The sequence below is a fragment of the Carassius auratus genome, chromosome 16, assembly GCF_003368295.1.
Source record: "Carassius auratus strain Wakin chromosome 16, ASM336829v1, whole genome shotgun sequence".
Classification (NCBI taxonomy): domain Eukaryota; kingdom Metazoa; phylum Chordata; class Actinopteri; order Cypriniformes; family Cyprinidae; genus Carassius; species Carassius auratus.
The window spans coordinates 26,750,191-26,774,326 of NC_039258.1; the positions used below are offsets into that span (position 1 = coordinate 26,750,191).

The window sequence follows — 24,136 nt, forward strand, 5'->3', positions numbered from 1 at the left end:
AATAAATGTCCAGTGATCAGAAGAAATGAATGAGACAAAAGCAACGTTAAGGAACCTGTAGAGGAAATAGAGGAAATGGCAAAAGATAGAGATGTTGAGGTAAAAAGAAAGAATAATGAGCATAAAAAAGGGTGACAAAGATAAGCAGACGAAATAAACATGCATGGCAACAGGACATAAGGCAATCCTAAAAAGAAAGCAAAAAACAGAGAGCAAAATTTTGAGGTGACAGAGTAATATAAAGAGGGATAGACAGAGTACGGGAACGATGGAGGGAGACGGAGAAAACAACAGAGGCACCATATTTTCCACTGAAGGAACTCAGCTGTCATCTTGTTCCGCCAGCACAGAGCGTAGCTATAAAATACAAGAGCCGGGCAGGCCACAATCAGTGACTTATGTGTATATCTAGGCTTTGTCAATATTTCTTTCTGTCTCCCTACTCTCTCTGTTTCTGGTTCTCTTTCGCACACATTTCTCATAGAGGTTATGTGGGTGTCATGTTGCCCTAAACCTGTAGATGCCATAGAAAACTTGTTGTGTTTTGCATACAAAATATTGTGACAGATGTTTGGATTGTTAAAAGTATTCAAATGATGGTGTAATTTTTTTCATGCAACCAACTATACAACATCTCTTTCTATCTAAGCATACAAGTGACCATTCAGCCAATAATGAAAAGTGAGACTTACATTCTTCTTTAATTAAAACATCACTCTTCTATAAAAGTCACTGGGTCGATTTAAAACAAATCGTTCAAAAACGATTGAAATTTTATTCAAAATACCTTCTTTTTTCTTCCACTGATTTTTTCTCTTTTTATATTCTCTCTACACAATTTTGTCCCTATCTAAACAACTTCAGGTCAAGGTCTCAGTGCACTCACTATAGGTCAGGTCACACTAACATCAAATGCACCTCAAGTTGTGTGGACCTAAAGTCTAGCCAATACATGGCATCTCCTTTCGTGCGTTTATTGGTTTTGAAAACAGCGCTACGCCATTGGGAACTTTCGTGAAACAAAGCAGATTGCAAACAAAAATGCCCTCGTACATCCATCTATATGACTTGACAAGTTTCTTTTTCTCTTTGTCTTCGGTTTCCCTTCCATCTCAGTTTGTACATAGGCCTACGCACCTCCATTCGCTCTCTCCATTCATCTCCCTGCTGCTCCCCCTCCCTCTTCATCTCTCTCTGTATTTCCTCATCTCTGGTCTTTATTTACCGGCGCTGCGGTGCTGGCTGTGGCAGCTCAGGGAGCGGTAACAGAAGTGTCAGGTGTCATTACTTGTCTAATTCAGTAATCCGTCATCGCACACTGCCTGTGTGTATGACGTATTATACATGGACACAGCGGGTGTAGTAGGCGCTGAGGTGGAGATTCAATTTGACACGCGCAGAGGTGGGCTGTTTGCTTGAGGGGGAGGAGAGGGGGGATACAGAAGTGGAAATAAGGTCCCGAGTTTGACTGAAGACAAAGGGTAGTAAGAGTTTGAGAGATGTTGTGGGTGGCTCCATATAGTTTATGCAATGTCTCATGCGTTATAATAAAATATTAACTTAAAATTATGCAAAAATTAATTACTTTTATTCACCCTCATGTATAGATGTCAAAAATACCAACTGCAGTGATGAAGATCTAGATGGTAAAGAAGGATGCTATGGGGTCTAAAGTCATTTTGGGAGTCTTAATTAGGGTTTAGTAGCAGCTAGTGATGGTTTATTTCTATAAATCTCTGCAACAAATTTATGTTATGTCTACAACAGTTCTCCAAGTGTACAATCTCCAAGTGGAAGATTACAGAAACACAAATTTTGATCCTTGGTAAGACCTGACATAAGGTAACATTTCCAGAAGTTGTCTTCACAGGTCATGTGGATTTGTATCTTTGATGTCAACAATCTCCACTATCATCTCAGGTTTGATGTTGTTCATCCAATGCCCTTGGCTGTGTTTCTTAAAGGCATCTTAAGCATAAGATTGTAGAGACCATTACAGCCAATGGACTATTGGAGCTGATTTTCTGGGCACACTTTTGTTTTTTGCATTGCCAGTTGTGTTTGTTGCTCAGGCCACAGAAATGGCCAACTCTAAGTGAAAATGATTGATCAATCGTTGATTTGTCGCTGTGAAATGCTAAATATATGACCAGCCCTGTATACCTGCAACTTTAATAAACCTTTCTCGAAACAAGGAGTCAGGGACAGGGATTTATTTATCAGGGACAAAGGAATGCACATTTTAATACATATTTATCATTGCAAAGCCATTATACACTACATGGGAATTTAATTTAAATTTTAGAGATGGAGAGAAAAACGGATGAATATATTAAAAGTTTGGCCTAGTTCAGCAGATTTGGACTGGATAACTTTCTTCTAAAAATTGTTTTAGAAATTATCAGTTTGTATAACAATCATGATAATGAAAATTCTTCATCATTTGCTCACACTGATGTTTAATACCTGTAAATACCTTTCTTTCTTCTGTGGAAAACGCATTATGTTTTGAAAAATGTGCATATTTTTCTTACAGTGGTATGGAGAAGTCAATGGGGACAAAAATAGTGTCATGCCATGCCCTTAAGGAAGCACGCAGGAGACACAAGTAAACGAGAACTGTATTTAATTACGGAAACACGGGATAATCCACAATAGGAGCTTGTGCCAAAACATGTAACGAGTAGACCTGATGAGAAAACAAACTGAACAGATTAGCAGCCCTTCTGAAACAATAACTTTGTGTGTGGAAACATGAAGTGCAAATAAGTTCATATTTACTGAACATCTTTCTTGACGTTCACCTTTATTTCTGTGGAAAAAAGCAGCTCAGGCATTCTGCCATAACTAACCCAATTTATGTTTCAATGAAAAAGTGGGGACATCCCATAATGGTTTTTATACTGTACAAACTGTACCTATATTCTATTGCCCTACACCAACCGTACACCTAACCCTAACCCTCACAGGAAACTTTGTGCATTTTTACTTTCTCAAAAAAACTCATTCTGTATGGTTTATAAGCGTTTTGAAAAATGGGGACATGGGTTATGTCCTCATAAGTCACCCTCTCTTTGTAATACCTGTGTCATACCAATGTCATTATACAAAGTTATGTCCTGATATGTCACAAAAACATGCCCACACACACAAACATAAACACACATTCACACTAATAATAGCAGCCCCAGCAAGTATAACCCGATCTCATGAAAGTGAGTATGAATAGTACGCCAATTAAAAAGGAAAAATCGTGGTACTGATACGCAAAAATGGAGTTTGCCGTGTTTATGCTACGCGATGGGTAGGTTTATGGTTGTGGTGTGTAGATGGGTAGGCTATCACGCGTAAACTGCGCATTATATGCACTCCAAAGTCAATTCTTGCCTATCAATAATACGAGATCTGCTCGGCAGTAGAAGCACAGAGTGAAGGTACACAGGACCTAAGCTTTCCACTCTTTTATTATACCCCCGGGCTGAACATTATGTAGGCTATGTAATATAAGTTCGTGGGGCGTGACTTTACGTGGCAGACAGTTAAAAAACTATGTAGGCTGATATCTAATTTAGTATTTTATGATCAAGATATTCTTAATAAAGATATAACTAAACTTATACCAAAAATGCGTGAAGTTTTCTAGAGATTTCTAGGAAATAAAGTTAGTTTGTGTTTTCTCCTAAATCGAGTTGCGGATCTCTTTTGATCAACGCGTGATTACGAGCGTTTATTTTGGCCACATTTATTAATCTCTGTATAGGTTAACATAAATATTTCTGTAACTGACCAGGAGCCATAATATTGTATTATTCACTAAAAACCCGACAGATGACATGCAACCTTTTATTTTAGCTGTAGCCTATTTTCGTAATGTTCTTGAGGAGACTAATTCCCTGAGATAGTGGTGAAAGTTTTGTTTAGCTCCTTTGGGGCTGACAGCTCATGTAACAATCTAGTTCTGGTCTGGGAAAACCTGAACCCGGCCTATTTCAGATCGCGTCCCAGGTGACACCCGACTCGTCTGCTGTATCATGGACCTTCTTGTCACAGATGTTACTAAGAATTGCATTGCAGTTACATCATTAAGGCCCATATGCTGATTAATTTAAGATTCTCGGAAGGAAATGTTCTGAAATATCAGCCCGACCCAATTGTGATAGACATTGTATGGCAAACCCGTACAAGAAAAAAAAAGAAGAAAACAAAAAAGATTCTATTTACAATCAGCAACAGCATTATTATTAGCCTAATAGTAATATCTTAATAATTATAATTAATTATTATAATTGTTATAATACCACCACAATATCATTATTAATATAAATGATAGTTATGGTATTGTGGGCGTAGTATGCATAGACAACACTTGGAAGGAGTTAAACCTGCCTTTAAGACGTGCTTCCTTTATTGAGAGATTCTTGCTTGTGCGGTAATGAGACGTGCCGAGAACTTCAAACAAACGGAAAAAAAGAAATCCTAACGGATCTCTGATACAAGCGAGTGAGAGAATAAATCAATGTGTTCACTGCATGCATCTGCCTTCAAGTTTTTTTTTTTTTTAAGTTTCATTCCTTATCAAAAGCGACTTGATAATCAGTTTTGACAAAACAGAAAATCTAAACCCACACGACTGTTATGCCTACACTACTAACCTTACACTGCACAAGTAAGGACGATAGATAAAAACAGCTGAAGATACAGGACTCCAGCAGCACTCTGGGAGATTGATAGTGTGCGCTGAGTTCGGGGCAGGGCAGTCACTGTTTAGCCCTCTGAGTAATTCTACACTTTATCACCATCATAATGACAGAGAGCGTCAAAGAAGGAAGAGAGCACAAAGGAGAGAAGGGTTAAGTAGGTGTGTATTCACCCGAGTTATTAGCATATGCTTGAGGAGAGAGTGAGGGGGAAAAGAACGAGATGAAGAGTGATAGAGAGAGAGTCGTTCTATGAAACGTACAGGAAGAAAAAGCCATGAGAAAAAGAGCGGCGTGAACGTGCGCGCGCCAAAGACAAGTGTATAGTCCTGATGATGAAAGCTTGATTAAAGTACCTGAGCCCGGGACTAACCTCTGTGACGCGCACTGTCACGAAGAGACGCATGAGGGAAAGGTGGAGGAGGAGGATGGAGAAGTTCATAGTCACGTCGTCTTAATGACGTCAAAAAAACGCAGGAAACGCGGACAGAAAACTTACTTTTATTTATCATTTTTCCCCACTGGTTAAAACCAAAAATCACTCTAAAACTCGATCCTATAGTTAGCCGTCTACCATTGAGAAAATGGCCTTCCAGCTCTAGCCTATAGCAGAAAATATGGCAAACAGGAAGATGTTCTTGCTAAAAATCCTTAAATTTAATTTCACACTGTCACATTATAGGCCTTTTGTTCGCAGTGTCTGCAAGATTGTAAGTAAGGCCATTATTTTGCATTGTTCTCTTGTTTTTGTACTTCTCTTATTAATTCAGTTAATCACGAGACCTTTTTATTTATTTATTTATTCTTGCCACCCTCTTCCCTTTTTCATCTCTCTCTCTCCAACGATTATCCTGCCGTCTAATTAGAAATCGATACTGTGAAGCCGGCGGGTATTTGCGATGTGTTTGTGAATGTTGAGAACAATTCCCTTGACAGAGGTAGCAGAATAGGAAGAAAAAGAAAGAGCGCGCGCGCACACACACAAACACACACACACACACACCATACTGCCGAACCGAGACACGCTTACGGCTCCGAGCTATTCGTTTTTTAAAAAGCTGGAAAAGCACACACTAAACAAGGACAGAAAGAAGAGCTTTCCTTCCCTGCGCCAGGGACTTAGGCATGAGCAGCTGGGATTTTTATGCAAATAAACGATACGGGGCTTGATGGTGCATGTGCCTTAATGCATAACTTGATAATGAGAAGTTGCGTCATGTTCCAATTAATACACAGACAAAAGAGACAGTGGAAATTATGTCATTTAATAATGGCATTACATTTAAAGAACTTACCACAACTTAAGCAAAGCGTTTCACAACTTAATGTAATCACATGTTTAGTCCAGTTTCCGTTTTAAGACCAATAAAAGAGATATAACCGAAAAGGCCTACTGCATTAATGTTTATATAAATAGGCCTATATTTATATTGGTTAATTATTTTGGTATTCACAGCAATGCGCATTGATTTAAGTATTTTAAAGTGATTTTAAAGTAGCTAGTTATTGTATTAAATAGTGTTTTAATTCGTCTTGTATATATTATAGCCATCATTAGTGACATGGGTCCTCCCAATGAGATGTGATCTGAAGTCTCTGCCATACAGGAGATGGAGGCGACGGGTTAGCGGTGCTATTATTGCGCCAGAAATCGAAGTTAAACGAATTAGCAGCTCGCGACGCCGATGTGGAGAAAAGAAACAGAGAAAGAATAGGACCTCGCACATTTATTAGTTTAGCTCGCACCGAATTCGTTTTTCGCCACAGTTCTCTTTATTTGCTCCCAACGTAATGTGTTTGTGTCTGTCCTTGCTTGTGACTGCTATGTCCCTTTTGCAAAATTGTTCTTTCTCTCTATCTCTCTCCGCGGGGAAATGTCGATTTAGATAATATATATAGCACTTTTCACACGAGTTGTTTGTTTAAAAGCAGAGCCAGCCATCCACTATTACATTATATTTCATCAACCTATCCGGTAGGGAAGGCTGATTTTTCTACTTTTCTTGTATTTCTGCGCTAGTTTGAATTCGTCCATGTGCCTTTCCACTTGAGCCTCTCATTAAACGTCGCTCTCTCCCTGCCTCGCCATACTCCCTCTCTCTCCCTCATTTATGCGCGCTTTACTCTCCCCTTGCCCATGGCTATATGATCGCAAAAATGTGTTTACAAAACTCGCTCTCGCTCAGATCAAACCGCTCCATCGAATCAAAGAGTCTGAAACAGAGACAGAGGGAAAGAGAGGCTGGAGAACAGGGAATATGAGCAGGGACCCGTTCGTGTGTAATCTTTAAATTCTCTGTGTGTCTTGTGTGTTGTTGTCTGTTTGTGTGTGTGTGTGTGTGCGCGCGCGCGTGTGTGTTGGTCGGTTTCTGTGTTTTAATATTTTTGAATATGTGAAAGAGATCAGCAGTGTCGAGAGAGCGAGTCCAGCTTGAATATTTACTTGCTTTGGCAAAAACAAATTAATCGGTGAGCTCGAAATAACTTTATATTATACACTTAACAGGAGACAGTGCATTAAATATTGACTTTTCTTTGTCAGCACAATTTTAGCTATTTTGACTGCCCAATTAAAACACTTACTGCACTGCAAAAAGTGGTAAGTGGTGTGCAATTAAGGTGGACAGGCTGATTCAGACAAATAACATCAACTATCAACAACAACAATAATATAATAATTTATGTTACCACACATTTTGTAAATTAAATGTTAAGAAAACTCTTTGCTTCCAACTCCAACAATTATTTGCTGCTGTGGTAAGACATTATTTTTGTAAAACCGAATGTATCTACTAACATCTAAATGTTGATCATAATATAGTCAACGCTGTGCAGCACACCTCCTAGTGTAGAGACATCAGAATGCAAGAAGTGAGTCCGTCACAGATGACACTGTTCAGAGAAAGCACAAGACAGAAAGCAAAAATGCCATTTAGACTGACTCTAAATGAGGCATCACATATTTACTGATGCAGAGCAACACAGTAATTAGATTAATTACAGTTTTGCGAGTTGCCCACTGATAAAAAGCAAGAGGCTATAATAAGGCTGCAACAATAAAGTCAACCAATAAGTTTAATTAGTAGAACAGGTTGTAAAGCCAACATAAACAGAGGGTGGGAGGACAGAAGAAATGTGTGTGTAAGAGAGAATGAAGGGGTAAGGAGGGATGAGGGGGCAGACAGACAGCCATGTGGAGCGATTATAGCAGGGTTTATGTATGAGCTATTGATTGAGTCGGTGGTGACTTCTTGAGTGGTTAATTCGGGAAGTGAGAGCAATAGAGAGAGTAACTCACTGACCAGAGGGAGGAGGGATAAAGAGAGAGGGGGATAGCAAGTAGCAAGAAATGTGGCGAAATAGCTGTAGTTTGTCCTGTAGAATAGTGCGTGATAAAGACATAAGAGGGAAGCATAAAACAGCAGGATTCATCGTCTTTATTTGGAGTGATTTAATGGAGGATCATCTGGTGTTGAGATGCACACTTAAATTCCTGTGATCTCAAGTCCTTGAGCAGTCTGCACTTCACTTCTTCATCACTTTCGTTCTTTAAATAGTTGTATTAATTAGCTTCCCACTCCTTTTAAATTAACATCTAACAGAGCCAAAAAGTTATGTGCACCATTCGATGAGTAATTTGAACCATAATAAACGGGTCTTGGTTTTCCGCGTAAAATAGATTTTAAAAAGTGATACACGATTTTTGTTTTTGTTTTTCAATTAAAAATTATGGCACATATAGCCGTAGCTATGTTTAGTGGTATTAAGTGAGTGGCCTAGAACTCAATTAGCCTCCGTAAAGAAATAACTTAAATTAGTCAAAACTAAGAGATACTTTAAGGGACTGTTAAAATGGATAAATATTTAACGTTAATTTGGGAGTTACAACAGTTTGCGCTGACCAGGCTCCGGTAAACAGTGTAATTTGCTGAATTAACCGTAAAATAAGTCTGTTTGTCTGTGTGTGGAGGCAGGGCGTTGCTACCTGCTCACTGAAGGAAAGTAAACAGTCGTGGAAAATACCTTATGATGTCACCTCACAAGACGACGGCAGATCAGACGTAACGAAGTGCAAGCGGCGCGCGTGTTTGTGTGAAGTTTAAGGTCCGCTCGCTCTCCCGCGCATTTTCCTCTTTCTCTTCCCCTCTCTCTTCCCTCTCGCGCAGGTTTTGATCTCTCAGCCGCGAGATCAAAGGCGCTCTCTGGCTATTAGTCAGCGAGAGCCATTGATCCCACATCGATCCACGCGAGACACAGCCGCCCCGTGAACACCGTACGAGGCTCCCCAAAGCTCTCCCGCGCGTCGGGAGGGAAAGCGAGCGAGGAGAGAGAAAAAGAGCTTTAAGGGGGGCGATGTGTGTATATTTTTCACGGGCGCGGGCAGAAGCAAGCTCGAGCTTTTTCTTTGCCGCGGGACATGAAACAATGAGGCTCGAGCCGGTTTTAATAAAGCGCGCTTTCCCTCCTTTCAACTCTGGCGCGAGGCGGACGAGCCGGCAACGGAGAGCGATCGATAATTAATGACGATGAATAATTTAATCCTATCGATTGATACTTTTTCTCCGTCTTTTTTCCCTTCTTTTCCTTGTATCTTAAGTCCGATGTTCTATAAGAAACTGATACCATATCTCACGCTCGATCCTATCATCGCTCCTAAAGTTGAGCAAGTTCTTTTCCATCTAGTTTTTTTTACGAGTTTCCTCAGCTTTCACATCCGCAAATGCTGAGCACCGCCGAAACTTCGCTTCCATGCTCTCTTTATCTTATTATCTCAATTATTGGGGTTCGTATCTTAACTTCGCTAGTATTAATGTCTACTCGGCAGTTGTGAAAGATGATCACTGGTGTAGGAGAGAGTAACACGGGCTGAGACGCGCGTTACAGGGGTGAAATCACCACCACGCGTGACCACCCTCCTGAGGTGAAAGTAGAAACATAAGTCTCTATTTGTAAAAATATAAAACGTTTACAGGACAAATACAAGTTCCATGTAAGGAAAGTGCACTCTCATGTCCAGTTTGATATGTAATAATGTTTGATATGGTAAATGACAGAAGTGGTATCAGCAGATTGTTCTAGTTAGATAGCATACTAATTAATTTGCTACATCTAGCATATCTACACAAGATTTTATAAAAGAACAATTACGTCACAAATAAGGACATGCTTTATATTGGTTCTGTATTTGTTTCCATTTGTAAAAAATGGACAACAATTAGCAATACATATTATTACCACAATAAATGTATGCTCAAAGTTAAGAAGTCCAGAGTATTTGAGGTAGATTGCACTCTCTGTGCTTGACATTGATTTACACAGTCTCAGCAGAAATTCTAAACTTTAATGTGAAAGTGATATATATAGCCTTTGGAAATATGAAATCAATGTTGGAGACACACAATGCCAAAGATGTTTACGAAAAAATGTGTTCCAACATTCTCTAAGTTTGTGTGGGGTTCTCTAAAATAACTGGCATAAATCAAACATAAAATGAAACCGGAATGTATTACACTCTATTTAGAGAAACCTAATACACGAAGGATCCAAAACGTTTGTAGAGAAATTACGTTTTGAATAATGTGATTAAATGTCCCTCATTTTGCACGCTCCATGCAGTTGAAAAATGATGTTTATGGATTGTTAAGGGTTATTATGAAATTTTTGAAATCTAGATTCTGTAAACAGAAGGTCTCACGGAATTGTAATTGTGAGCCACCTGAAAATATTTCACTTCCACAAGTTTACATAGGATCTGTCTTTTTATTTTTCTGGTAGCGTTCACAGTGTGTCAGATGCATCCCATCTCAAGTTCTCCATCTTGACCGTATATCTCCCCTTACCCCTCTCTTCCCTTGCTCTAGTTCTTTTTCCTCCTTCATAACAAACACACAAGCCAGTCCTTCTGTTCTTTGACCCTGAGGCTGTGCAGACTGTCAGAGCAGAGTCAAGAGAAATCGAGAGATAGAGAGAAAGTAAAAGAGGGAAAGAGGAAGGAACAGTGGGGGGAGAAAGAGAGAGGGGCGAGGGTGCTCAGTAAGTCCCTTTTCAGTGGCAGCCCGAAACAGAAAGATGACACAGACATAGAGGGTTTGTTTCATGTCCTGGGAGCAGAGAGCGAGAGGGACGAGACTCATCCCATTCCCTCAGTGATTCTGCTTCAGAAACTTGCTGTCCATCTTTTTGTGGACAGCTAGAAAAAATGCCGGCCATCTGTTACTCAGTTCTCTCTCTTTTCCTCCACTCTTTAGTCCACTGCTGTACCTCACCTTTTTACCATTTTTTGTGGTTCACCCGTATCACACCCTTGTTTCCAGCGGCCGTGTTTGGTCAAAACATTAATGTGCAATCAACAGAGCTTTTCGCTAAATGTAATTAGTCACAGGGGTAAACGTGTTAAATCTGTAGGGCATCGCTATTCCATAATAAATGAGCAATCAATGCCTGTTTAAATGCAATAATGTTTATAACAGCACACTTATTTCATACTTGGTGTTTTTGTGCTATAAGATAAGCACAAATCATTTTTCCATAGCATTAAACTGATTTTTTTTTTTTTAAATCTCTGCATCATTACAAAACAAAGATTTACTGTATGATTAAAAATTATTTTACATACATGCAAAATATTTAATATTGAAGCATGAAATCTGCTTTACATATTTTATATTGTAAGATAAATTATCAATTATTTCATTGATTTATAGGCTTTTTTCACATTCAGCATTCATACAGTATGTATACATAGATACAGTGATATATTTACATAAGCAATACATTATTGATTACATTTTAATTATTACATTTTTTTATTTTTTTTGTAGACACATAAACACATTATATTTAGTGTGTGTCTGGGTCTATTCACAGATGATATAACTGTGAGCTGCTGTTAGTTTGTTTCATTGATGTGATCATATGTACCTGTCACAGAACAGTTTTACTTTCCTCAAGAGTGCATTTGAGCATGTTGTCTGGGGGAACAATGTTACTTTGTGTTGCCCTGTCCATGTGTATGTGCATCTTTTTTTCAGAGTTTTTTTGTTTGGTGTGTGTGGTGGTGTGCACTCCCTGAATCAGTGTCTTCATATCTAGGAGATTGTGAGAAGATGTATTCCCTTGGCTGCTAGTTATAATGTTTCTGGGGGTGATAGGGAGGACTTGAAAGCCCTGTGCTGCCCAAATCAAAACTAACAAGGAAATGATGGGGGCTCCTTTATCTCCTCACTGGCCTGGAGGGGAAGAGTAGGGCAAAAGAAGGAGATCGAGGGAAGGGGGGTGGGGGGGCGTCCTGGCTTCCTCTTTGATTTGTAAAAAATGCATTACCTCCGAAATCAAACGGAAAATTACAGAGCGGGAGCAAAACATACAGAGGAGAGTAGGAGAGCGAGGTTGCAGTTAGGTGCACGGGCAGGTAAGGCCGGGTTTCCTTTGATGGGATAGGCTGGCCGATGAATACAAATTTGACAGAAAGTGGATGAAAATTTCTGAATGAATTCATTTACAGGTGTGATATTGACTGCACCAGTTGCATTGTGCTCAATTATTGCTTTAAATAATGTTCAAGTAGTATCTATTCTTACCTTAGATAGTCTAGTATTTCAAAGTAAAAGACTGTCCTGTTAAGGCAAGTCTCGAAAGTCTTAATCTACATTTCGGTGCCCTTGCAAAGCTACTGAAATAGTAAGAATACAGCCTTTCTTGAATAGGAAAGATACTCCATTAAATAACAACAAATGAATGTTCCAAAAATAAAAAGAGCAAGATGAGAAGTAGATGGTATGATGGTGGGGGAGAGCAAGTGGACAGTCCAAAGAGTAAAAGCAACAAAGGGTGTGTGTGTGTGTGTGTACTTGTGTGTGAGAGAGAAGTGCCTGGAGTTAGCAATAATAATTTATACAAACACACCTCAATAATTCACATTCCATTTCAATGCTGGAGGGAAGATCCAAAATTCACAGAGCATAATTAAATAGAGTGAGAGAGGAGAGGGGGAAAGGGAGAGGGAGAGGCCAGCATTAAAGATACCCTTGTACCGGCTCCTTTTTCGTCCACCCGAGCTTTGTAAAACAACCCTTATGAAATTGTGATGGCTGAGGAGAGATTGAATTTCTCTAGCCATGTATACTGAATTGCTGCATGGAGAGATGGATCTTTACTGATGCTCCCAGTTGTTCTGATACCAGATGCAATCTTCAATGATTTTTGATATCCTGCTTTGAAGTTATTTGTATGAACACATGCCCACTGTGGCGTGTTTATTTCCTTTCGCTACAACGTGAATATTTCACTTTGAAAATAAAGTTACGTTTTAATGCAAAACAAGTGGAAAATGAAATTTCTGTTTCTTACTCTTAAATTAATTTGTTGTAAAATATGACTTTATCACAAAATGTTATATTTTAAAGTGCAAAGAAATACCTCTGAGAAGCTATATGGACTAATTGCTTGAGGGCCTCACACACTGTCATGTGTTCAGCATGTTCACAGGGTCTTTTGAACATTGCTCTTTGAGAAAAAATGCTCAGTGATCTTCTGCATGGCTGAAGGGACAGCCTTCGGCAATCATATTTAAAGAAACCCTTCAAATGAAAAGGCATTGATTGATTTTAGAGGCCACTGGAATGACATGCCCTCATGCTTTACAACAGCATGTTCTGACACACTGGTGTGTAGTGGGTGAAACGAGTCTACAAGCGCATGACACATATTTGTTGAGTCAAAGTATTATGCTTTAGCCTTTAGCCTTGCGCTCTGTGTTCTAACTTCAATGGTTTACACTCAAACTTTGTGTGAATGCAGGTGTATTGGAGGTATGGACTGTAACTGTGTTAGTGACCTGCTGCTCACGCCACCCGTCCCAACCCTCTGGACACCAGGTGAGACACTGGAAGAGATTTTTTCATCCATCTTAAATCTCTTTTTCTTCACCATCATGGTTCTGTATGACAAAACAGTAGAAACAAATGCATAGCTGTTACATTGATTTTTAAAACAAGGTTGTATATCGATACATTTTTAAGCTGATTATCACACTAACTGACTGGTGTTGTTTCGACCAACAACATGACTGCAAGTGTGACATGCTATTATACTGCGGTTTACTCAAATAAAAGTTAATATTGAGCAACTTACATTTAGTCGCAATGTAGGCTATAGTCAGGGTAGTGGCATATTTCATTTTTGACAGGAATTAAAGTGAGGCTGTGAGGGATAGAAGTGCATTCAATTGATTGTACTGATGTTTAACAGCATGAACAAACCGACTGTTCAGCTGATGAAATGTTTCTCCAAAAACAAACTTTCAGTAGACAAAAGCTCAATAAAACAGCTTTGTGAGTTGGCGAAAATTACGTATACAGTGTGCATGCCATTGTAAACACTGTAAGTCTATTCTTTCATCCACATTAAATTGAATATGCTGTCTGACCTGTGTAATGTCTATTGCCAGTTTCTTTGCATGTTTTTGATCCTCCAACGATTCTGCCTCACAGAAATAGTGTTCAGTACCTGAATAAATCTGTGTTTTTAACGAATCGTTGGAGTTAATTATTCAGTGACTCACTTTAGTAAAGACAGTGGTTGTGTTCAAAAGCTTGCAGAGTTGTTGCCTTGCTGGCTTATCAGGCAACGACTTTACAAGCAGCATTTGTGCACGAAGGCCCCTCACAAAACCAATTTTGGACAGGCTTCATCAAGGTTTAATAATCTACAACAAAACAGCAGCTTTAGTAACAACTAAACAAAACGAAAACCTAAATCACTAGGAATAACGTCAAAAGTAAAATACGTTAGTCAGAAACAGCACATAAACAGACCACCAACCGTAGCTTTCAGATGCCATGCTTATTTTTGGCTCAACTGTCAAGGAATGGAACACACAGGATTATGGGATATCAAAGGCAGCCCAAAAATTGATCAATTGAAGCAATGCCAAATGAAGGCATCTCAGCAAACAGGAAGTAAAGGTAACATTGGATTCGGAAGTACCATAATGCCTTCCTACCTTGGATTGCATCCTCCGAAATCTGAAAAGTGCTGCCAGTCAGTTGTTTCGAATGAATGTTTCGAATGCCTTGCTAATAAAGACAACCACTTGTCGCCACATACAGGAACGATGATGTTACCTTTAGAAATAATCACTTAAAAATTCCCACTACGGATGCATAGGATCAAAATACCCTATGAAACCACCCATCGCTTCATCAGTTATTTAGACAGGAATGCCCTTAGCAAGTAACAAAACCAACAGGCCTTATCCAAATCCTTTCACCTCCTTTTCCTCAGGCATCGCCTTCCCAGACTGGGCCTATAAGCCAGAATCAAGCCCAGGCTCCAGGCAGATCCAGCTGTGGCACTTCATCCTGGAGCTGCTGCAGAAGGAGGAATACCACGGGGTGATTGCCTGGCAGGGAGACTACGGTGAATTTGTGATCAAAGACCCAGATGAGGTGGCAAGACTGTGGGGCATTCGGAAGTGCAAACCACACATGAACTACGACAAGCTCAGCCGAGCGCTTAGGTATGCACGGCATGCGTGTTTCATATTCATTGGATTGTATTCTGTGTTAATGCATAATTGCTGCCTTTTATTGTTCTCTCATGCAATATTTATATTCTTGATGGTGTGCTTTGTTGAGTATACAGCCTGTTTGGCTGTTTCTTCTCTGTGTGTGTGTTTTTATTTCGCATCTGATGGAGGAAATCCATCATTTATTTTTTCCTCACATAATATCCCGTATAAAAGCAGTGGCCCCTCCATGCTTGATAGTATGTGGATATTTTAAGTGCTGCCTTGCCTCTGAAGAACATCAATACAGTCCAATTTGTGGAATCTTTGAACATCTAAATGGATTCTGGATGTTCTCCGGCGAGCGCCTCATATAAAGAATACTTGTCGATTTAGATTTTGAAATTAAGTCTAAAATTGATTCGTACCTCACCGAAACTTATATAAGATCTCCTTTCAAACTCTAAACTCCAACAAAAAACTTTGAAGGTTTGAACCCTGGTTGAAGTACTTCTGCTGTGCGTATTCATGCAAAAAAGCGTATCCATTTCTCATCCAATCTTTTTTATCGCTCTGCTTTCCTCCCTCCTCCCCGAACCTCCCTTTAATAGATGCTGTCGCTGGCCACTAATTGTTATGAATAGGCACAGACTATAATTAGCCTCGTTGATTAGCCTTGCTTAATTGCTCAATTAAGGGGCACAATTGCCACATAAAATAAAAGCTTACAAATTATTGCACCAGCAGACTGCATCACGGGAACCCGTGTAGGCTGACGGCATGGGTAAGGTGAAGTCAAGCATAAAGTGTGCTGAGATTAAAGAGCCTCGCTCTCATGCACAGGTGCGCATCCTCAAAGCGCTCTGACACGCGGGATGAACGCGAACGGGTGATGGTCAAGGGAAAAGACTCCACGAGTCTTAACAGATCCATTTCTTATTTCCAGCTGGGTGATACACGGTTGTGTGATGTTAAGGGAAATCTAAGCAGTCATCACCGTGCAGAACAGGAAGCTGACAAGGCTGGCATTCCCGAATGAAGGCCATGACCCTGGAAAATGTTTTGGGTGGAGGAGGAGGAGGAGGCAGCCTCCCCCCCCCCCCTTTAAAGAAATAGTTCACCCGAAAATGAAATCAGTGTCATCATTTATTCATCCTCATGTCGTTCCAAACCTTGAAGAACAAAGCAACATTGGATCTCAAAACTCTGAGACAATCTTCAAAACATCATCTTGTTTCACAAAAGAAAGAAATTCAAAAGGACATGAGTAAATTATGACAGAATTGAAACATTTAGCTTGTTGTTTTCCAACCTGCAGGTACTACTACAACAAACGCATTTTGCACAAAACTAAAGGCAAGCGCTTCACCTACAAGTTCAACTTCAGTAAGGTGGTTCTGGTGAATTACCCGCTGCTGGACATGGCCAGCTCTCCATTCCTGCTGGCCCAGAACCACTTCAATGGAGGAGCCGCAACACCGGATTGCAGCCCTGTCACACCTGAGGTACGAAGAAAATAAATATATCATGTACAGTGCCTTTACAGAAGCAAAATATCATCAGACCAGAACTCAGAGTAATGAGAGACACAAGTGATCTTCTAGGCAGAACAGAAGAATAAAGTCAGACAAAAACCTGAAGAGCTGAAGATGTGCTCTGTGGTAATAACAGCTCTATTGCCAGTGTTTAATGATTGATGGGATTTTTTATTTATTCTTTATACATACTGTATAAGGCTCTCCGTATTAGCTTTGATGTGAGGGATGGGGCTATCGATTGTACAGAGTCAATCAGTATGTAGGAATCTTTTTTTTTTCTTTTTTTTTTCTATTATTTATTTTCCACTGTCTGTAATTGCACTATTATTAGTGTTCAGCGTTTGTTTGCCTTTGGTCAGTGTTAAACTTTTCCTAAAATAGTTATCATCTGAACACCAGGGGCAAAGCATAAATGTATATGTTCTGCTTAAATACAAAAGGACAGAAAATAGGTTTCATCAATACAAATTTAGTCAAATCTGAAACCTGAATTCACTTAAAATCTGCACCTTATAAGTAGTAATGGTTTAAAAGACTAAAAGGGTGGCAAATTTGCTATACATGTTAAGGTAAAAAGAGTAAGCCCATTAAATGCAGTAATAAAATGTATTATTATTTTTAGTAATGACCTGTCTATAATTTAGCCGTCCCAAAAAAGAAAGAAAAAAAATCTACCCAGGTCATTCTATGAGAAAGTTATCTGCTGTACTTCTTGACTAAAGGAGACTGAAGGAGAAAGGAAAGAGAGAGAGCCAGAGGTGAAGAAGAAAGTAGAGAGAATGTCACAGATGGCGTTAAGAAGCCTTAAAACAAAAGAAGACATTATCCCTTTCCTCTCATCTCTGTCTGGGATGGCGTTCTCATCACTGCCATTGATTGAAAATGAAAGACGTGAGAAATGAAAGAGATGGTGGGGCTGTCAGATCAGTGCCATGTCATTAATGCGGTTTTGTTAAGCAATCCAGATTCTGTAGCTTCGAAGTACAGTCCTGCCTTCTCTCACTGAGAAGAGAAGAGTGACAAGTTATTGATCACCTTCATGTCACTAATAAAAAAAACTAAAAGAGAGAAAATCTTTACGCCGTTCATCCGCTAAGATTCCTGCGATGACTTCCAGTTTTCCTTTATTGAGCTTTATCCCCCACCACCCTTTTCTAATCTGCTCCCAAAAGCCATTTCACATTTTGGGAGGTAAACCCCAGGATCTCTTTGTGGCCTACCCTGACTGACATCTTATGAAGTCTTTAAGCAAGACTTTCTTATTTCAAGATTTCTAAAACAGCGTTAAAGATGTCATGATAGTTTCACGTTCCTTATACAGCAGTGAATTCTTGGTCTACTCATCACTTATTTTAAAATTTTATGACTTCCAATTTTTTAGTACTACATAAACATCACAATAAAATTGTTACTAATTTAACAAATAGAAATTACTGTTTTGTGATATTTGTTAAAATATTATTTATATTATTAATATTGTTCAGATCATTTTTTTTACGTTACTATTTTAGTCATTTAAACACTGTTTATGTACTGTTATTTATTAAACTTATCCTGTTCTATTTTTAATGTAAGCAAAAATAGTGTAGAAACCATATAAAGTATAAATTTTTTGTAACCAAGGTCAAAAGTGACAGTAAAGCCATATGTTTATATAAAGCCATGACCATAATGTTACAAAATATTTCTATTTCAAATAAATTCTGATCTTCTGAGCTTTCTGTACATTAATGAATCCTGAAACGAGGATTCGGTGTACACAAAAATATTAAGCAACTGTTTTTAAAATAGATTATAATAGGAAATGTTTCATTATGTGTCATTCAGTCACTGTTTATGTCATTTATTAAACTTCTCACTCATTTTTTTCACTGTGTGATGATCCTGACACGCTGTGTTTTCTCTATCCCATCTTTCCTAGGCTCTTCAGTCTTTATTCCCTCGTTTGCCTGAATCAGGTCGAGGGCCCTCTCTGTTTGAGCGCACTGCAGGGGCCCCAGGGCCCGATGGGGACAAGCTGAGACTGGACACTTTTCCTTTCCTCGGCTCAGGTGAGACATAAATGAAACAGAACAACATATTTAACAAATGTAACAGAAATAATTATGGATTCATGTTAATAAGTAAAGATTCTTTCTTCACCTGAGCAGTGCAGTTATATAAACATGAGTTAAGATTTGTTATGGGTAGTATTTTTATTACATTTAGATTCATGAAATCGCTACGTTCTTGACAGTGTTAGTTTCCATTTGCGTTGTACACTTCTGCACTCCAACACTTCCTCTGAGAGTGATGTCATGTGCACACTCCTTTGTCTTTCCAAATGCTCTGACTGTACTCCGAAATACCGGTGTATCAGAATGTATGAGGGCATGAGTATGTCAATGCGACTCCCCACCCCATAAAACCCCCCTCGCCCTTTCAACTTTGTTTGTCCTGAGGTTCTATTCTGCCCTCCTCCTCTTCGTACCCCTCTCTGCCTCCCATGTGTACCCCCTGTCCTAATCCCTTCCCAAGCAGGAAGGCCCTAATTGAGGGTGCAGGCTTCAGTTTGTGGCCTGTGGGCGCCCATTAGTGTGTTTTCATAAGCAAGTGAGGCCTGCCTGACTGATTCAATATTCATGTGTCTGCCAGCTACTCCTGGCCCTACATACACACACTCTAGCACTCTCAAATTAGCCCTGCATAGCAAATAACACAGAGACAGGCTGAGGAGATAAAAAGAGAGGGAGAGAAAAGGAGAGAAAGCGAAGTAGGCTGAAATGAAGAAAGAAAGAGGAAGAGGTAAAGATAAAGGTGTCCATGTGCTGAAAATGTGTTTGTAATAGAAGCAAAAACTTTATAAAAACCATGTAAAGAATCATGAGTGTGAGATCCGAAATATCAACTCTCATTTTTTTTCATTTGTAGAAAAACTAAGCTGGCTGATATCTTATCTCTCTTTCTGTTCCATTTTATCTTACATCTTATAATATTATATTAATAATGTAGAAAAAGATAAAACATAAGCTCCTTTCACACATAAAGTTACCTGTATGAGCACGTAAGAGTTGACGTCTACTCTGAGGCAAACAAAACATTCATACCCCGCGCTGTTTACGGAAGTCAAAGAAGTGTCTAAATACGTCTGATACTATGTCTCTGGGCCAAAAGGAACTGCATAAATGTGAACGTTTGACACAAAAATGAGGACATCAATAAAAACACTGACCGCGTACACTCCTCCATGTTTACGAACACAACACCGGGAGGCACAAGTTTAGAGGCCATTTGTGACCCTAAAGCACAAAACGATTCATAAGTAACGCTGGTATATTTATAGCAATATCCAACAGTACATTATACGGGTCAAAATTATTGATTTTTCTTTTATGCCAAAAATCATAAGGATGTTATGTAAAGATCATGTTCCATGAAAATACTTCTTCCTACCATAAATATAAAAAAAGTTAATTTTTGATTAGTCATATGCATTGCTAAGAACTACATTTGGAAAACTTTAAAGGCAGTTTTCTCAGTATTTAGATTTTTTGCACCCTCAGATTCAAGATTTTCAAATAGTCGGATCTCAGCCAAATATTGTTATATCCTAACAAACCGTACATCAATGGAAAGCTTATTTATTCAGCTTACAGATTATGTACAAATGTCAATTAAAAAAAAGAAATGTATGGTTATGGATGGTTTTGTGGTCCAGGGCTCACATCTGTGGTTAATGATTTCACAGAATTAACTGGTGTTTTGAAACTGATGTGTGAATGGTGCTTTACCGTTAAAATATGGAACGTCATTGCCTGAGTAAACAGCACATTTTTGTATTTACTAGTAAAGTCATTATAGTCATTTAACCTCAATTTAGTGATATTACTGTGTAAAAGGCAACATTAATTATAACATAAAATTCATTATTTAAATGAATAAATTAATTACAAATAATTATACAAACTAAAAATAAAGAACTGATTGCTTAATATTCAGCTTTGTTATCACATGAATAAAGTACATTAGAAAATATATTAAAACAGCTATTTGTAATGTCTCAATATTAGTTCACAATATTACTGTTTTTACTGTATTTATTTATCAAAATGTGATAATATATATATATATATATATATATATATATATATATATATATATATATATATATATATATATATATATATATAAATAAAGAGAGAGAGAGAGAGAGAGAAAGGGAGACAGAGAGAAATAAAATCAACAGAGGAATCAATAATTTATCTTAATATTCTTAAATGTAAATAATGTAATATATTTTATTTTTTAAATCACATTTTAAATAATTTTAAATCATATATATATATGTGTCTGTGTCTGTGTGTGTGTGTGTGTGTGTGTGTGTTTGGAATAGGCCATATGATTTATAACGACCCTCTAGTTTTCTCTCTAAGAATTACTCCAGTATTCACATTCTCTGTTCTCAGTCATGGCCCTAACATCTGATCTAAAACATTAACATTGGTTTCCGTACCATGTTTTTCAATTCCTCCCACAGGGGCTCCTTGTTACTCCAAACCTCCATCCCTGTTGGGTCCTTACCCACGGAACCCCTCTTTTGACTACCCCTGGGGCTTCAACCCCTACCTCCCAGGGGCCTTTTCTCTGAACAACTGTCCCAAATTACCCCCAGGCTCCCTCTACTCCTCACATTTCTATCCCAATCCGCTCCAATCCAGCCTGTCTCAGCTGTCTCACCCCTTCTCTTCGCTCTTACCCCCCGGGGATGCGACCGGGGCAGAACGTGGTCAAACAGGAGGAACGAACGGCTCTGCGAGCGGTCAGCCTCCCAGACTCTGCATCCCACCATACCCAGGAAACCTGCCTCTGGGTCGGACTGAGCTGGGGAACGGGGGTACAGGTGTGGGCGATCGGGAAAGAGGGGAGGCCAACACTGCCACAACAGGTGGAGGTCTTAGTTTGGGGTTAGGCCTTGGATTGGGTTTGGGTGGAGTTGGCGTGGGAAGTGGAGGAGGAGGCCGTCAAAGCCCTTCCGAGCGGAGGAAGGGTGTGAAGCAGGATCCGGAGTCTGACTCTGAGCTGGAGATCACAGACCTGAGCGACTGCAGCTCGGACAACGAGAACGAGCCGGACTTCTCTCTGGGGAAGGAGCCAGGTTTGGGTGGTCGCTCACACCTTCTAGAGGCCAAATCTAGGGGTCTTGGGGGAGTCTTGCCCCCTCTTTCTTCTCTTCCTCCACCTGTGTCTCCGCACCCCCTTAAAAGTCTGGGACCCCTGACTCCTCCACCATCATCCCTCTCTCCCTCCCTCACTATGGTCGACAGGCACAGGGAAACAGAGACTCTTAAACTTGCTCACAGTTAATATGTTTTGTTGTGTGAATTTTGATGTCTTGCAGGTTCTCTGATTTCTCTTTTTCTGTCTGTGTATTCCTGCATTTGTGAAATTATGCTGTATATTCCCAGTTAATTTTTTCCTTCCTCTTTTCCGGAGTCCTCCGAAGCCATTCTTCGCTCATGCTGTTCCAATATCAGAACTTTCAATTTCTGCTTTCTTCAATTTCTAAATCGCACAGTGAGATTCTCAATGCAATTTGAGTTGTTGTTATTCTGAGAGTAAAAGGGCAGCACAAAAAAAAAAAAAAAACTGCTTTTCGAATTACAATGTTTAAATATCTAAAGAATTTTCAATTTTCATTCTCTCATTTCTGTTAGGAAACAGTAACAATGAAATATTTTATAGCCAAGACAGCACAGTAATGAAATATGCATATCTTTTATCACCTACTTTTTAAAATTGCACTGCATTCTGGCCCTGCTGAGATAGGAAGTTAGTTTGTTCTTCTTGGTGTATTTCACAGACTTTTCCATAAGTTTAATGCTAAGCTCTGCAATACAGTGCTCAGATGAACAGCATTACACAAGCAAGATGCAATAATGGCAACACTCATAATAATATTAAGGTGATTCAGTTGTGTTGCAAAAAAGCACTTTTGTTTTTAGTTTTACGCCGATTCCAAGGAATTCAGACATTATATGACCATATATGGTCAAACATTGCCATCTTGTGGTTATAATTATCTAAGCCCTTCAAAAGTTTCTGATAACCGTTTTATGTTTTATTAAGTTTTTGTATTTATTTATTTAAATTAACTCTTAATTTTCATGTCCAGTCAATGTCTTTTTTAAAACATTCAAAAGATGTTATAAGCCTGAGAATGAGAGACAAGAGTCAATACTACTCATGCCAGTGAATATTTAAAGTTTGTATCTATTTCATTGTATATATTTTATTATTGTGTACATTATGTTTAATTACTATTACTATATGGAATAGTTGTATTGGTGTCATTTTACTCTGTAACTAATTGAAGAGTGATATATGAGATGGGAAAATGGATATATGTGTAGTGACCCAGAGTTGAAAGAGAAAGAGCACATTTTTCACATGCTCATAAAAAGACGTTTAGACAGGGAAGTGTGCAAAACAGTTCTTCTGTTTCTAATTGTGCCCTGTGGAAATTTCCCCCTGATACCTCCAAGTAGATGACCTTTCTGTACTGAGTTACACCGCTAGTCTCATATTTCAATAATTCATTCACACAGCGGTCCTATACTATAATGACTCAAGTGTGAATAATATTAGTTGCAGCATTTGCTAATTTTTTTTAACCAGTGTTCATTCTAATGTTATTAGGTTTGATATATGATCATCCGATTTGAATGTAAAAACAATAAATAGGAGCAGAATGACACAATCTGATTAACAGATTACCTTCAAATACAATTCAGACAAGTTTGTGGGTAAAGATAACGTTTTATACAAAAGCAAAATGCAAGTCAGATTTGATCAACCTATGCCAACAATATTTTCAGATATTCTTCTGATTCTTTGGTGAGTTACTATCTGATTCTAGATAAGAACTAAAAAAAAAAAAAAAAAAACCTTACATGACAGTTTGTGCCCTTGATTTGCCCGTACTAGAGGAGATTTCAGCTGTACATAGGGCTTTGTGTATTTGTGTGTACACACTGAAAAAGAAAAAAATACCATTTACCTTACAGTAAAGCTCTTATTTGTTTAATTGTGAAATTTAAAACTGAAAGGATGACTAGAACAAAAAAAATGAGCAAAGAGTAATATCTTCAAGAGCAATAAACAATATTCTTGAGATTCAGTTGTGAGAGTATGGATTTTTCTCTGGAGTTCAATATATGATTTGAGTTTAAATGCATTCCATTAAAAAAAAAAAAGACTTGTTTATGTTTAGTTTTTTCTTTTTCTTTTTATGTCTGTTCACGAGGTGGCCTACATCCTGTCAGGTACCAAATTCACTGAATTTCAGAGATTAACTAGACAAATGAATATGAATCATATTTCCTGTGCATACAAAAATCAATATGAGGGAAGTGTAT

General features: G+C 38.7%; 1 protein-coding gene across 1 annotated transcript in view; it reads left to right on the plus strand.

Annotated features, from left to right (window-relative positions):
* The window catches only part of erfl1 (Ets2 repressor factor like 1), a 34,782-nt gene extending 10,936 nt beyond the window's left edge, over window positions 1–23,846 (plus strand). Inside the window, exons 3-7 of the mRNA XM_026284920.1 lie at window positions 13,497–13,573; window positions 14,982–15,216; window positions 16,523–16,709; window positions 18,664–18,793; window positions 21,259–23,846. Of these exons, the coding sequence (XP_026140705.1) occupies window positions 13,510–13,573; window positions 14,982–15,216; window positions 16,523–16,709; window positions 18,664–18,793; window positions 21,259–22,085 (1,443 nt within the window). The 5' untranslated portion in view covers window positions 13,497–13,509 and the 3' untranslated portion in view covers window positions 22,086–23,846. The remainder of the gene's footprint in view (window positions 1–13,496; window positions 13,574–14,981; window positions 15,217–16,522; window positions 16,710–18,663; window positions 18,794–21,258) is intronic.
* The last annotated feature ends 290 nt before the right edge of the window (window positions 23,847–24,136 follow it).